Source organism: Phyllobates terribilis, unplaced genomic scaffold (genome assembly GCF_046119375.1).
Source record: "Phyllobates terribilis strain yellow unplaced genomic scaffold, ASM4611937v1 Scaffold_4__5_contigs__length_816908805, whole genome shotgun sequence".
In the NCBI taxonomy this organism is placed as follows: Eukaryota; Metazoa; Chordata; class Amphibia; order Anura; family Dendrobatidae; genus Phyllobates; species Phyllobates terribilis.
Window position 1 is genome coordinate 106,267,165 of NW_027362764.1, and position 16,897 is coordinate 106,284,061.

Genomic DNA, 16,897 nt, shown 5'->3' on the forward strand with positions numbered 1-16,897 from the left:
CTCCTGCATCCCTTCACACCATCCCTGCCCCGGGGGCCTGCTCCACCTGTGAGGAGCAGAAACACCTCGCTGCCGTCCCAACACCCCCCCGGAGGTCTGCAGCAGTGCTGGTAATCATTACCAGGTACCACAGGTGGCGTCACAAACTATTTACTTTATTTTTATTTTCTATCCAAGTTCCAATCCCCTTTTTCAAGAGTGACCCCAGGGTATGGGCCCGGGAGCCGACCACCGCGACATCCCCAAAACCAGGCAAAGGCCCAGGTACCAAGTGGTCCCCATCCCCTGGGCGCATCACTACCTTTCAGTGAGAAGGCCGATTGCCACAATGTTAGAATTCAGGGCCCATAAAAAACATGTTCTCCTATCAAGTTCATGAGGGACTCACCCAAAGTAAACGTATTCTGTGCAATGATCAGGCACTAAGTCTAAGGTCCCTTCTTTTTGCTGAGGATACTGTCACTGGTCACTCCGACCTGGACATGTTACAAGAATGGCTTTTGTTACAAATAGACTATGTTTGTCAGATCTTTCTCTATCAGCAAGATGTCTTACCTCACACATTTCCATTTGGATGTTTGATAATACTTGGATGAAACTCTACTGGAACGTTGGGTCTGCCGTGCTGGAATCAACAATTCACCAAACCTGCTCTGGCCTCCACAATCACAAGATCTAACACCCCTTTCTGTGGGACTACATCAAGGACTCTGTATCTGTCCCCACGAGCCACAAGATTAAAAGACCTGAGACAAAGCATCTCTGAAACACTGGAGTAAAAATTCGAGAATATGCTGGCACGCATCTGGAACGAACCAGACTACTGTCTAGACTTCTATCGTGTCTCCACTGGAAATCACTTTAAACATTTGCAGTGTATATAGACAAAGCTTGGATAGATGGTGTGTCTTTTCATGTTTAGAAATTTGAGTTATCTTCTCTTGGTTATGAGGGTAGAAGTTAAAATTTTGCACCATCCTTTTTTAATTACTCTGCATAAATACAGTATCACTCTCTGGGTACCCCTGAATGAGTATTGTCAGGGTCAGACACTTGAGTATGACTAAGAACAGTTCTATGTCTGAAGCGCTTTAGTTTTTCCTTGATGCAATATTTTTAATATACCTAGAAGCTTTTAAGCTGCACTAATAAATTGGTGAAGTTCTTATATCCAAACGGTTGGATAACTTCATTTGCTTTGTCTGCATTTCAAGCCAAGCAGGGACTCTTACTAGTATGTATGAGTATGAGTACCCTCATCAAAAGAGCATGTGTTGTGTTAAATGTGGCAAGTGTCAAAATAAATGCAATTTTTCAGTCCATATTTCATTCAAATCTTTTGGAAAAAGGGGCACAAGGGTTTCACAGAAAAGTTCGTTGCTAGATCTGCCCATTGTCTCTTACTGACTTTGTTAATAGCAGTCATGTGTTAGTTGTTCACAGCTAGTTGAACAGAATTTGTATGAAAACCTTTTCCGGCTTAGTTAAGTTATTGTAACATCTGTGCCAATTCGTGCCTCCTCTGTTTCCGCTTTGGCTGCTGGGCAGCGGCGTACCCTTGTTGCTTGTTTCCCTGGGACTTTTGGTGCTGATTTAAAATTCAGCTGTGGGGTAAATTTTAGTCTAGGCTTTATCACTCCTTTCTGAGAGCCCCGGGTGGGGAAATTAGCTATTTAGGCTGTGTGCCCACGTAGCATTTTTCAAGCGTATATGCTGCGGAATTTCCACAGCGTAAACGCTTGAAAAACGCATGTATATCCGCACCCCATGGTCCCCAATGGGATTCCGCAAGTTCTATGCACATGCTGCGGATTTTTCCGCAGCGTTTATGCCGCGTTCAAAAATCCGCAGCATGTCATTTAATTTTGCGTTTCCGCAAGCGGAATTGCCTTTGTCCAATGCATAAAAAACGCAAGGCAATTCCGCATGTGGAAAACGCGTGATAAACGCGCGATAAACGCGTGCGGAATTCCGCATGCGTTTTTCTGGGAGAGGACTTGCATTTATGCAGCAGAAATTTTCTGCTTCATAAATGCAACATGGGCACATAGCCTTTAACGTCTGAAGATCTGACTCCCACTGCCAGTCAATAGCATTGTTGTCCTGGTTTAGGCTATGTGCCCACGATGCAGAAATGGAGCAGAAATTTCCTGAGCATTTCCACATTTCCTTGGCAGGAAAAATGCATGCAGATTTTACATGCTTTTTTTCTGCCAAGGATAAGCGTTTTTCAAGCGTTTTTGCATGCATTTCTGCATGTGTTTTTTCAAGCGCTCTTCCAAGCGATTTTGAGCATCACTTGGAAAAGTGCTTGACAAGTTGGTCACACAATATAAATCCATGCAACTGCCATGGATTTATAGTGTGTGACCAACTTATGCTGCATGCATAGTAAAAAAAAAAAAAAGAATTAAAACGTAAAAAATAAAAAAAACATTATACTTACCTCTCCGGTGACCCCTGGTCTCCTTCTCCGGTGGCGTGCTCTGTCCTTGGCGTCCCGCGGTGTTCAGAAAGGACCTGCGCTGACGTAATTTAGTCAGCTAACAGGTCACGCGAACGCCGACGTCAGCGGTCGCGTGACCATCAAATGACTAAATGACGTCACCGCAGGTCCTTTCTGAACACCGCGGGACGCCAAGGACAGAGGAAGCTACAGGAGAGGAGACCAGGGGCCACCGGAGAGGTAAGTATAATGTTTTTTTTATTTTTTTACGCTTTAATTCTTTTTTTACTAATAGTACCCGGGTCTGGAGGAGAGTCTCCTCTTCTCCAGACCCAGGTACCATACGTGCATTGAACCGCATAACATCCGCATGTGTACATGTATGCATGCGGATGTTATGCGGTTCAATGCAAGTCAATGGCGGTGATTTCGCCGCGATTACGCACAATAAATGGTTGTGCTGTGGATTTTTCCGCAATGATAATCCGCAGCGGAAATTTCCGCAGCATGTGCACAGCACATTCGGATTATCATTGGGAAACATGGCAGACAACTTAACATGCATTTTTAATGCGTTTTCGCTGTGGAAATGGCGCCGCGAAAATGCATTAAATCCGCATCATGGGTGCACAGGCTTATACTGCTGTGCTGAGCTCCTGTTTGTTTGTTTGTTCTGATTATTCCTATTCTTTGACCTCTACATGTTTTTCGACCATCCTCTTGTTTTGTGATTCTGTTCCTTATGTGACCTCTTGGCTTTGACACTGCTTGGCGACCCTTCCTGCCTCTGGTTTGCTCCTCCAGACAGCAGCCCTCCCATGGAAGCAATCTAGGAGACTTTATTGTCAAGCTAGATCCCTGTACAGTGCTTAAAGGGTGAATGGTGAGGTTCCTCTGGAATCTGTCAGAAGGTGTGGCTTGTGCCAAGTCTGCCCTAGGTAGCCTTTTTGTACCGGTGGCCTCTAACAGATGTAACCGTTATAGATTTTCATTTACATTTTTTACATAGAGTTAGTATGTTAAGATGATTGTATAATTTCCCAGTATTTACAATAGTCAGAATTAGGTCATTTTTGAACAATTTTTTTATAAAATAACTCAATCCTTGTAGTAAAGAATTGGTCTGATGGTAAGATAAAAATAATTTTGTATTTTCTCTGACCAGCTTTCCAATTGTATAATTTGAAGTCTTCAAAATGTGAGACATTTATGCAACTTAATTATGGGTAGTTAGTTTCCATTGCACTGTATAGATCACCTACATCTACGATGGAAAACAGATCTTAAAAATTTTGTCTGGGCTCAGAAAAAAATTATTTTTTTTTTCCCCCAGAACAAAAAAAACGCCACTCTTGTCTAATAAGGCCACGTTCACACATTCAGTATTTGGTCACTTTTTTACATCAGTATTTGTAAGCCAAAATCAGGAGAGGAACAATCAGAGGAAAAGTATAATAGGAACACGTCACCACTTCTGGATTTATCACCCACTCCTGGTTTTGGCTTACAAATACTGATGTAAAATACTGACCAAAAACTGAACATGTGAACGTGGCCTAAATGTGTCTGGTATTTGCACTGAAGGAAAATAGTCAGAACTATAATATCTGACCAAGCTAATTAACACAAGGGAAAACACAATCTGTTGGTTTTTTTTTTTGTTTATTATGTTTTGTCCTTGCCTCATCCCTCAAGCACAGATCACCTGCCAAATTTTTATTTTCTAATTTTTGTAAACTCTGTTGTGTTTGGAAAATAAATTTCAACATCTGAACTATGGTCGTCATCACGCCAGGAGAAAATAAACCGCATTCTCTAAATATCTGTCCAGCTCGCCAACTAATTGTCTCCACCATGTTTAGATAATATATACCCTTTACACCACTCGTCCAGACCATTCACAGCAGAAAGCTCGTCTGAATTTGCTAAGCGAATAAACACTGCTTACTCGTCCAATGCAATTTATTAGGAAGAGATAAAACATAGACATGATCCATAATAATTCCACATTTAAAAAAAAAAATATTGGCAAGCAGAAAAAAAAAAACATACCGTAGATTATCCGTCTGCCGCCATAATTGTTCATTTAGCATTTTGAAAAGGTGAGTATTTAATGATATTCCTTTCTTTCCAAATATTACATTACTTGGAGGAATTGCCGAACAGAGATATGCAAATCTGATAGTCTAAAGTAAATGTTTCATAAAATCAATGACTGTTTAAATTGTGGGACTAAATTGTTTGTATATAAATATTACCTTTTATATTGCATTTGAGTTTTATGTAGATGAACACATTACTTTAATGACCTGTATTTGCAGAGTGAGAGAAGAAGGTTCTCTAAAAATTCTCAGCAGCCAGATGGCTGCCTTTTCTAGCATGAGATTAAAAGATGTTTCTAATTCACAGCTCTGCTTCTGAGGCAAATTAATATAGCAAGCTAAATTGCTTGTGTTTTTGGAATAAAATTTAAAGGGACCCTTTTTCTTTTTTTTTTTTTTTTTTTGCAAAGTGCTTTGTGTCACAGGTTCCTTAAGCAGATTGCTCCTCAGGTACAATGCGCCTGTTTAAACATTTGGTAATTAATGGGAAGTATTCCGTGGTAATTGACTGCTTTGGGAAAGGGAAAATATAATGACTCCTGATTAATCATGAAAAGAGATTCATTGCATGGAGGCAGAACAATAATTGCCCTAACGATCGAGAAATGCTAATTAATGAACAGGACGAGGATGTTAGAAATTAGCTACAAAATGGCCATTTTTAGAAAAAAAAAAAAAAAGGGATTATGTTTTGCTGTGTCGAAATTCGTTCGCTTTTTATAAAAGGCAGAAATAGCTAAAAACAATGGTAGTGGGTGACCTTTATAGCCTTAAAGGGGTTGTCCACTACAAGGCACCGTTCCAGCGGTGTCGGCACTCGCAGTCCCACGGCTCTCGTGCGGTAGTATGGCATGTGGTACCCGTCGCCCAATCAGAGTTGGCGTCACTATCCCCGCCTTCGGACGTTTTGAACATGAAGTCCAGGCTGCAGCTGATCTCTCCAGGCTGCAACTGATCTCTGACTTCCTCTTCATGTTCAAAACGTTTTAAGGCAGAGACAGTGACGTCAGCTCTGATTGAGCGCCGGGTACCACATGTCATACAACCGCACGAGAGCCCCGGGAACGTGAGTCCTGACATGGCTTGAGCGGTGCTAGCACCGGAGATGAGTATAGGCTTTTTATTTTATTGGGGCCAAACATTTAGATCAAGAAGGGGTTGTCCTAGTAGTGGACAACCCCTTTAAAGACAGGCTAATTTATAGATGATTGGCACGAGTGTAACTATAGTAGGTGCTCTGGTTGTAGTCACACCCGGCCATGGAGGGGACTAAAAGGTCTATATGAGAAGACCAATACTAATAAAGACCTGCAATAGTTGGGGTCCCTGTTGGATATATCGCATTGGAACTCAGGAGCTTCAATTTAAGCCACTGTTTTTTGTGGTCATTGGCAATGACCAAAAGCATATATAAAACACATATACAATATATGCCTTGTGTTTTCCTTTTTTGTATTGGGCCCGAAGAGTTTACATAGTTTACATAGTTTATAAGGCCGAAAAAAGACAAGCGTCCATCCAGTTCAGCCTATTTCTTGTGCACTGCAGCTATTCCGCAGCGTTGATCCAGGGGAAGGCAACAAAAAACCATGCGGTATAGGCCAATTTACATCATTGAGGAAAAATTCACTTCCCGACACCAATCTGGCAGTCAGGTTAAATCCCTGGATTAATTAACTATCACTAAGCATAAGATGTAATTTTATTGTTCTCAAGAAAGGCGTCCAGGCCTCTCTTGAACTCTTTAAGTGAGTTGGACATCACCACTTCCTCTCCCAGAGAGTTCCAGAGTCTCACGGCTCTGACCGTAAAGAATCCCCTTCTATGCTGGTGCAGGAACCTCCTTTCCTCCAGCTGCATAGTGTGCCCCCTCGTCTTTGTCACCATCCTTGGTATAAACAGGTCATGGGAGAGATCTCTGTACTGCCCCCTGTTTATGAGGTCTCCCCTAAGCCTTCTCTTTTCCAACGTAAATAGGCCTAATTTTGACAACCTCTCTGGGTATTCTAGTCCCTCCATTCCCTTTATTACCTTAGTCGCCCTCCTTTGTACCCTCTCTAGCTCCAATATGTCTTTCCTGAGCACCGGAGCCCAGAACTGTGCACAATATTCTAAGTGCGGCCTTACCAGCGCTTTATACAGAGGAAGAACAATGTTCTCATCATATGCCCCTATTCCTCTTCTGATGCGTGCCATGACTCAATTTGCCTTCGCAGCTGCTGCCTGACACTGGGCACTCCAATTTAATTTGCTATTAACCAAGACGCCCAGGTCCTTCTCCATGTCAGATTTCCCCAACGGTTTACCATTTAATATGTATGGGTGACTGCTGTTTTTCTTTCCCATGTGCATGACCTTACATTTATCGGCATTGAACCCCATTTGCCATTTTTTGGCCCAACTCCCCAATTTATCTAAATCCTCCTGTAGCTGTGCCCTATCCTCATCTGTATTAACTACTTTACAAAGTTTAGTATCATCTGCAAATATTGCTATTTTACTATGCAACCCTTCCACTAGATCATTAATAAATATATTAAATAATATAGGGCCCAAGACAGACCCTTGAGGCACCCCGCTAGTAACCCTGACACACCCTAAGCTTACTCCATTGATAACCACCCTCTGCTTTCTATCACTCAGCCAGCTATTTACCCACTTGCACACATTATCCCCCAGACCAAGCATTCTCATTTTATATACCAACCTTTTGTGTGGCACGGTATCAAACGCTTTGGAGAAGTCAAGGTATACAACATCCACTGACTCTCCCCGGTCCAGCTGTGAGCTCACCTCCTTGTAGAAGGCGATCAGGTTTGTTTGGCAGGAGCGATCCCTCATGAATCCATGTTGATATGGAGTTAGACAGTTATTATCATTAAGATATTCTACAATAGCATCTCTAAGAAATCCTTCAAACAATTTACCCACAACAGACGTTAAGCTGACTGGTCTATATTTCCCAGGGTCACTTTTAGACCCCTTTTTGAATATTGGTACTGTGGCACCCCAGGGGTCTGGTTTCCACAGTAACAGCAATGTTATGTCTGAGAGCAGGTGGGAGGTCTCTTGGTCAGGGATCCTGTGCATGCCACACCTCCTGCCCAGTCCTGGGAGGGGAAGAACTTCCCCTATATAAAAAACTAGGGCTGAGGCAGGGTTAGAGAGTTCAGAGGGAGCTGTGGCTCCGGCTGGGCCCAGCTCCTGGGCCATGCCAGAAGTAGAGACAGAGAAGAGAAGCAGCGTAGGAAAGAAAGAACAGGAGCTCTGTGGGAGCAGTGTTACAAGGAGTCAGGGGCTGGCAGCTGCAGAGCTCGCCCTGACTGAAAAGTTATCACCGGACCCGGAGTCCGAGGCTGTGGGGACTAACTCCTATCCAGCAGCAGAAACCGACCGGCAGGGGATTGCAGGTCCTCTGGCCCAGAAACCCGAATGCACGGTCACACGCGTGGGACCAGCACCGCCGTCGTGGAGCGGAAGCTACTAGAAGGCCCCGAGTCACCGGCCATACTGGTGAGCACCACACGGTACACTCAGGGACGTGGGCTACTTATACCCGCTTCTAGCAAGGTAGCCAGAAGAGTATCGTTAGTTTGGGAGGCCTACAACTCCGCCTGGCCAGGGGAGATCCCATCTGCTCAAGGACTGACCAGGCCCCAATCGCTAGCCAGTACTCCGGGAGGGTCTATCGTTGTCACCAGTAAAGACCCTGAACTACACCGTCCCGTCTCTGAGTGGTTCCTGCTACCCCCATCATCCACGTCGGCTGCCCTGAGGCCATACCCCTCCCGTTGGGGGTCATATCATCTACGCTGCACTATCCTACCACCGGCCTCAGCGGTCTGCCCTGCAGCGGCAGCTCCATAGCTGCATTCAACGGGTGGCGTAGTCGTCCAACATCTACCGCTAATACAGCGCCGCTCAGTTTGACTCCCTGGGCACGGACCGGGTCACCGCCACGAGACTACAACCCTCAACAGATCCGGCTCCGGGTAAGCTCCCGTGCGCGCGATGCCGCGCGACGAAGGCCCAGGGGCGCGTCAACTTTTGGCGTAGTCGGCAGGATCTCGTGCCCGCAACCACCGGGTACTGGGTGCCTGAAAAAGACTGTTCAAACTTACCTGTGGTGAAGATTCCCGCCATTCGGCGCCATCTTCGGCCTTCTTCCCGCCATCCGTGGAGTTTTCCCGCCGTTGGACGCCATCTTGAAGACGCCGCGCGGGAAGAAGAGGGGCGTGGACTCCGAAAGCGCGCGAGAACTGAAGCCCCGCCTCACGTCCGGACGTTGCGTAAGGTCCTGGAAGGAGCCCAGCAGACGCCGACGTCACAGGAGCGCGACGGAAGGTCCTCAACCCTGACGATCCACTGCGGAGCCGCGGCCTACGGAAGAGGATCATCGCAAGGTAGGCCACGGTCCACTAGGGGGGAGGAAGATGTCGGATACGGAGGAGAGCTTCACCGCTTCAACCCCCGTCAGCGCCACCGCTGTTGCGGTCATGCCTTTCACCATGCCCTATATCCCGGGGGCAGCCTGGCTACCCCAATACTCAGGGGAGTCACATACCCTGAATGACTTTAGTGAAAAGCTGGATAGCCTCTTCCAGGTGTACCCCCTCACAGAAGAGCAAAAAGTGAGCATCCTGGTGGCCCAATTAACCGGGGCAGCCCAAAGGGAGGTAAAGTCCTGGCCACCTGGGAGGAGGACTGTCGCAGAGATACTAACCCAGCTAACCAAGGAGGAGCTGCAGTACTACCAATACAAGGAAAGCCAAGAGGACCCGGACGGGTCTGAGGACTACCCTCAGGAGGGAGCACAAAGAGGACATAGCTACTGAAGGGAAGTAGCGTGAATAAAGAGCTGTAAATAGTTACCCGTAAGGGTACAAGGACTGCTGCTAGTTAAAATATGGTCCCCGTTGGGATTAGTGAATTGTTCCCCATGTGCCCCTATCTTAAACCAGGCTGAGGACTGTGAGCAGCCATTCCTTATCCCCACTGGCCGAGGACTGAGAGCGGCCATATCCTGTAAATAATTATGTGTTTCTAGTAATTTATGGGAGTCTTTGGTGGATTTACCGGGAATCCTTGTACATGGTTGGAGCGTAACCTAGGAATGGACTAAAGACTGTTAAGGACTCGGGGCAGGACAGACCCCTACCTGGTTACGTCTCCCTGTTTTGGTGAAATGGACACCTTGCTTTTCTTCAAAAACTGCACCCGGTTGCGGACACGCCGTAACCATCTTTATGTGTTTTTCTTATTGTATTATTATTGTTTATACCTTGTTATGTTTTTCTAAAAATATGTTTAGTCCCGGAGTACTAAATTTTACTAGGGGGGAATGTGGCACCCCAGGGGTCTGGTTTCCACAGTAACAGCAATGTTATGTCTGAGAGCAGGTGGGAGGTCTCTTGGTCAGGGATCCTGTGCATGCCACACCTCCTGCCCAGTCCTGGGAGGGGAAGAACTTCCCCTATATAAAAAACTAGGGCTGAGGCAGGGTTAGAGAGTTCAGAGGGAGCTGTGGCTCCGGCTGGGCCCAGCTCCTGGGCCATGCCAGAAGTAGAGACAGAGAAGAGAAGCAGCGTAGGAAAGAAAGAACAGGAGCTCTGTGGGAGCAGTGTTACAAGGAGTCAGGGGCTGGCAGCTGCAGAGCTCGCCCTGACTGAGAAGTTATCACCGGACCCGGAGTCCGAGACTGTGGGGACTAACTCCTATCCAGCAGCAGAAACCGACCGGCAGGGGATTGCAGGTCCTCTGGCCCAGAAACCCGAATGCACGGTCACACGCGTGGGACCAGCACCGCCGTCGTGGAGCGGAAGCTACTAGAAGGCCCCGAGTCACCGGCCATACGGGTGAGCACCACACGGTACACTCAGGGACGTGGGCTACTTATACCCGCTTCTAGCAAGGTAGCCAGAAGAGTATCGTTAGTTTGGGAGGCCTACAACTCCGCCTGGCCAGGGGAGATCCCATCTGCTCAAGGACTGACCAGGCCCCAATCGCTAGCCAGTACTCCAGGAGGGTCTATCGTTGTCACCAGTAAAGACCCTGAACTACACCGTACCGTCTCTGAGTGGTTCCTGCTACCCCCATCATCCACGTCGGCTGCCCTGAGGCCATACCCCTCCCGTTGGGGGTCATACCATCTACGCTGCACTATCCTACCACCGGCCTCAGCGGTCTGCCCTGCAGCGGCAGCTCCATAGCTGCATTCAACGGGTTGCGTAGTCGTCCAACATCTACCGCTAATACAGCGCCGCTCTCTGGGCACGGACCGGGTCACCGCCACGAGACTACAACCCTCAACAGATCCGGCTCCGGGTAAGCTCCCGTGCGCGCGATGCCGCGCGACGAAGGCCCAGGGGCGCGTCAGTACCACATTTGCTTGGCGCCAGTCTAGTGGGACAGTCCCTGTCCATAAAGAGTGCTTGAATATAAGATACAGCGGCCTGTCTATCACATTACTTAATTCTTTTAGTACCCGGGGGTGTATGTCATCTGGGCCTGGTGACTTGTCTATTTTGATATTATTTAGGCGTTTCTGAACTTCCTCCTGGGTTAGGTGGGTGATATTTAGCGGAGGGTTTACTTTATCACTCTGCATTTCCTCCGATAAATTGTTTTCTTTTGTGAAAACAGTGGAGAAGAAGCTATTGAGTAGGTTTGCTTTACCCTCATCGCCCTCTATGATTTTACCCAGGTTATTTTTCAATGGGCCAACGCCATCAGTTTTAATCCTTTTACTGTTTATATAGTTAAAGAACAGTTTGGGATTCGTTTTACTTTCCTTGGCAATTAGTCTCTCTGTCTCCTCTTTTGCTATTCTTATTTGTTTCTTACAGATTTTGTTTTTTTCCCTATAAGATATTAGCGCTTCCTCGCTGCCTTCTTGTTTAAGTTTACCGAAAGCCCTTTTTTTGTTTTCCATTGCCCTCTTGACTTCCTTATTTAGCCACATTGGCTTCCTCCTATTCCTAGCCCTTTTATTCCCATAAGGTATGTACCTTCTACAGTGACTATGTAGGACTGTTTTGAAAATTTCCCATTTTCTATCCGTGCTCCTATTACTAAAGATACTATCCCAGTCTATAAGGTGAAGAGCATCTCTTAGCTGATCAAACTTTGCCCTCCTGAAGTTCAGTGTTTTTGTGACTCCCTTGCTGGGCACCCTACTGAAGCACATGTGGAATTGTATAATGTTGTGGTCACTATTTCCCAGGTGCCCCCCGACCTGCACCTCAGTTATTCTGTCTGGCCTGTTAGTTAATATTAAGTCTAAAAGGGCCGTCCCTCTAGTTGGTTCCTGCACAAGTTGTGACAAATAATTGTCTTTGATAATTGACAGAAACCTGTTTCCTTTCTGAGATCTACAGCTTTCGGTTTCCCAGTCTATATCGGGGTAGTTGAAGTCCCCCATAATAATCACCTCGTTATTTTTTGCTACTTCGTCTATTTGTCTCATTAATAGACTTTCCGTGGCTTCTGCTATATTTGGTGGTTTATAACAGACTCCTATGATAATTTTATTATTGTTTTTTGCCCCATGTATCTCCACCCATAAGGACTCGACCTCCTCATTTACCTCCCATACATCCTCCCGTATTGTAGGCTTTAGACACGTCTTTACATATAGACAGACTCCACCCCCTTTCCGACTTCTTCGATCCCTTCTAAACAGACTGTAACCCTGTAAGTTAACTGCCTAGTCATAGCCATAGCTTCTTAAGTGTCTTCTTAATTGACAGGAGTTTCTGTGCCCCCTCAAAAACCTAGATACAAAGGAAAAACAAAAATTTGGACAGCACCAACAACAAAAAGACAAAAGGCAAAAAAAACAACCGGGATGGATACTCCAACAATCTGGATCCCCAAATCCGGTATGGTCAACACAAAAAAAGAGAAAAATTTTCCATATGATATGAGAATTTTTTTCATATGATAAAAAGGTGGAAAATGTATTGGAATGTCATGATAAAAGACATCACGTTTCGTCCTTTGTCGGGTAGTGGATGGAAATTCTATCTGTACACACCACCGTGTATTGACCATTTATGTCACATTTTATTAGAAAAGTTTTCTTGAATAGAGACTTCTAGTCGCCATGCCCTTAGTTTAAAGACAATTTCAACAATATGGGCACATTTTTGTGCAAGATTTATGGCTGAGTGTCCTGGACCAACACATGTTTAATTAGCCAAAATGGCAGTGATACTGTCGGTTAGGGTCCCTAAAAGCTCAGCAGGGTCAGAACACTTGGCTGTAATATGGTGGAAAAATGCCACCATATTAGGCTTATTTGAAACTTCACACTTGTTTTGAGAACCTATTTTTGTTCTCCAAATAATGTAGCGTATTCTTAGATAATGTGTCTGAATTTTCTGATGAAGTCACGATCAGACTGGTCCACCATAGTAGCAATGATTCATCCACATTTGGGGTTTAGTTGGATCTATTTTTTATTATTTGATTTGCAAATAACCTATTAAAGTGGCAAATTACCTTAGTTATATGTTATATGTTGATGAGAACTATATCTCTTGACCACTTTATACACATACATTCTGGGCTTGGTACATTAGCTACATTGAGAACAAAAGGATTAAGCATACTGAAATCCAACATGCCCAATCCTTCTTTTCCTAGCATCTGCTGTTTGGGATTAGCTGGCACACCCACATGGCTAGTTGGTACCGCTGAAATTAGGGTATTTGGCAGCATTCATTTGTCCTTGGCCACCATTAAACCTAAATGATGATATGTCCTGTGTGTGCAAGGATAACAAAATTTACCTTATAGCCAAAGAAAAATGAAGCCTCAAAGGGTAACTAATTAAAATATATTGTCCGCCTAGGTAATGCAAGGGCAAAATATGTTCTTTACCGGGAGAACAACTTTTGTGGCAGCTCTACATCCTGGAGACCAGGGCAGGGGCAGACCTTTTCTTACATTTAGAAGCTATTACAAAGCATAAGCAGAGAAGTTTATCTAAGCCTGGATGACTGCATAAAGCTTCGCAGATAGTATTATGTGGTCGTGTCAGGATAATGGTTACGTCTATTAATATTATAAGATTATGAAAAAAAAGGTGAGTTTTTAGATGGACTTCATAGGCATAATATACTGTAGACCACGATTACACAAACTGCGGATCTCCCGCTGTCACTGAACTACGAGATCTAGGCTACTACGACCAGTCGGGGAAATTCTAGCTCGATAGCGCCGGACACCCTACGTGTTTCTGATTTTGTCAGCAGGTAACTCGAGTTCTTTTACTGTGACTGCAGCTTGTAATCACCTGATTCTGTATTTTTCTGACCAGTGTCATTTCAATTTCTTTGTCCAGATGGAATATCCTGGGGTTACAGGGTGCTCTTCTTAGTCACTTCATCGAGCCTATTTATGTGCACAGCATTATCGTCGGCAGCCTACACCACACAGGCCACCTGTCCAGGGTAATGAGCCACAGACTAGAAGAGATTGGTAAATTGCCAGCTCCGTATCGGCATAATCATCCTCTCCTTAGCGGTAAGCAAATACCTTTCTTGTAGACAAATTACATTGTTCCCCTCTGTTCTTCCAAACCATGGTAATTGTGCAAGAAGCCTGCTTGAAGGTTAATCAAGGTCAAGCTGCTACAAGCCTTCCTTCATTATGTATTATTTACTGAAGACCCCTCTCGTACCTTTACTTCATTTTCTTGTAGGTCATTGTCTTTTGAATTAAATATATGTACATCTTTCCAAGCATGTATTTTCAATTAATGTAGATAATATGGACATCTAGGATGCTGGAATAGGCTACATGCAATCACCATAATTTCCTACAACCTGCGGTATGATCGCATTGTAATTCGGATTTAATACATAGTGTTGTACAGAGAATTTTCTTCTTACTTCTTTTGTCTTTATTCCTCCTTGACGCACAGACTCACTTATTCTAAAAAATAAATACACTGCTCAAAAAAATAAAGGGAACACTTAAACAACAGAATATACCTCCAAGTAAATCGAACTTCTGTGAAATCAAACTGTCCACTTAGGAAGCAACACTGATTGAAAATCAATTTCACATGCTGTTGTGCAAATGGAACAGACAATAGATGGAAGTTATTGTCAATTATCAAGACACCGTCAATAAAGGAGTGGTTCTGCAGGTGGGGACCACAGACCACATCTCAGTACCAATGCTTTCTGGCTGATGTTTTGGTCACTTTTGAATGTTGGTTGTGCTTTCACAATCAAGGTAGCATGAGACGGACTCTATAACCCACAGAAGTTGCTCAGGTAGTGCAGCTCATCCAGGATGGCACATCAATGCGAGCTGTGGCAAGAAGGTTTGCTGTGTCTGTCAGCTTAGTGTCCAGAGGCTGGAGGCGCTACCAGGAAACAGGCCAGTACACCAGGAGACGTGGAGGGGGCCATAGGAGTTCAACAACCCAGCAGCTGAACCGCTACCTCCGCCTTTGTGCAAGGAGGAACAGGAGGAGCACTGCCAGAGCCTTGCAAAATGACCTCCAGCAGGCCACAAATGTGCATGTGTCTGCACAAACAGTTAGAAACCAACTCCATGAGGGTGGTATGAGGGCCCGACGTCCACAGATGGGGGTTGTGCTCACAGCTCAACACCATGCAGGATGCTTGGCATTTAGCACAGAACACCAGGATTGGCAAAGTCGGCACTTGGGCCCTGTGCTCTTCACAGATGAAAGCAGGTTCACACTGAGCACATGTGACAGACGTGACAGAGTCTGGAGACGCTGTGGAGAGTGATCTGCTGCCTGCAACATCCTTCAGCATGACCGGTTTGGCAGTGAGTCAATAATGGTGTGGGGTGGCATTTCTTTGGAGGGCAACACAGCCCTCCATGTGCTCGCCAGAGGTAGCCTGACTGCCATAAGGTACCGAGATGAGATCCTCAGACCCCTTGTGAGACCATATGCTGGTGCGGTTGGCCCCGGGTTCCTCCTAATGCAGGACAATGCGAGACCTCATGTGGCTGGAGTGTGTCAGCAGTTCCTGCAAGATGAAGGCATTTGAAGATATGGATTGGCGCGCCCGTTCCCCAGACCTGAATCCGATTGAGCACATCTTGGACATCATATCTCACTCCATCCACCGATGCACCACAGACTGTCCAGGAGCTGGCGAATGCTTTTGTCCAGGTCTGGGAGGAGATCCCACAGGAGACCATCTGCAACCTCATCAGGAGCATGCCCAGGCGTTGTAGGGAGGTCATACAGGCACATGGCGGCCACACACAATGCTGAGCCTCATTTTGACTTGTTTTAAGGACATTACATCAAAGTTGGATCAGCTTGCAGTGTGTTTTTCCACTTTAATTTTGGGGGTGACTCCAAATCCAGGCCTCCATTGGTTAATAAATTTGATTTCCATTGATGATTTTTGTGTGATTTTGTTGTCAGCACATTCAACTTTGTACAGAACAAAGTATTCAATGAGAATATTTCATTCAGATCTAGGATGTGTTATTTGAGTGTTCCCTTTATTTTTTTGAGCAGTGTACATTTATTCTATCAGAATAAGTGCCTGCATGCATTGGAATTGTGACGCACCCCCTGGGCCGTGGGGTACTCGGTAGCCGGGCCGGTCGTTGCTAGGGGAGATGTCACAGTGGCGGTGACCCGGTCCGTGACCCAGGGCGGTCAATAAAAGGGGAATTTGAGAAAGGGGATTATAGTTTTTATATAATGTTCGTGACGCCACCTGTGGTATGCGGCTATATGGAGCCTCCGCTGCGGTGCAGAACCTCTGAAGCTGATGATGACGCAGCAGAGTTGGTTCAGCTCTCCACAGGCAGAGCTTAGCTCGAGGGCAGGAAGTGGTGATTTTAGAGATGTTGCTGTGCGGTGTAGTGCAGGGGATGGCGCAGTTAATAATCAGTCAACAACTTAATGGCGGTTTTCTCTTATCTTTACTTGCGGTGGTTAGGCAAACCGGGGCATGGGTACTAGCTGGTAGTAGAGGTCCGGGCGGCCTGGAAGCAAGTTGGGAATCCACCTCGCAAGGCAAAGTTGTAGGCCTTCCCTTTGCGCTAATCTCTTTGGCCCTGCTGCTTATAGCTGTGCTGCGGCCCTCGTCCCTGAGTAAAACGTCTTTGTGCTCACCCGTATAGCAGGCAGCTCGGGCCTTCCTGGAGTGTCGCTCCCACGTGGCGGTGCTAGGCCCTATCGTGCTGCTGAGCCTCCGGACGTCTGATGGGGCCAGGAGACCTGCAGTCTCCTTCCCTCTGGTTTCTTCTGCTGGGCTTTCAGTGCCCCCAACCTCGGACTCCGGTGTCCGGTTCTTCTGCGCTTCTCTCCTCTGGGGTGAACTGCCATGCAGCTCCA

At 45.8% G+C, this 16,897-nt stretch overlaps 1 protein-coding gene across 3 annotated transcripts in view; it reads left to right on the forward strand.

Annotated features, from left to right (window-relative positions):
* ADARB2 (adenosine deaminase RNA specific B2 (inactive)) overlaps window positions 1-16,897 on the forward strand; it is a 1,079,460-nt gene that overhangs the window by 984,899 nt on the left and 77,664 nt on the right. For all 3 annotated transcript variants that reach the window (XM_073677647.1, XM_073677648.1, XM_073677650.1), the window contains exon 10: window positions 13,895-14,076. In XM_073677647.1, coding sequence (XP_073533748.1) covers window positions 13,895-14,076 — 182 coding nt within the window. The remainder of the gene's footprint in view (window positions 1-13,894; window positions 14,077-16,897) is intronic.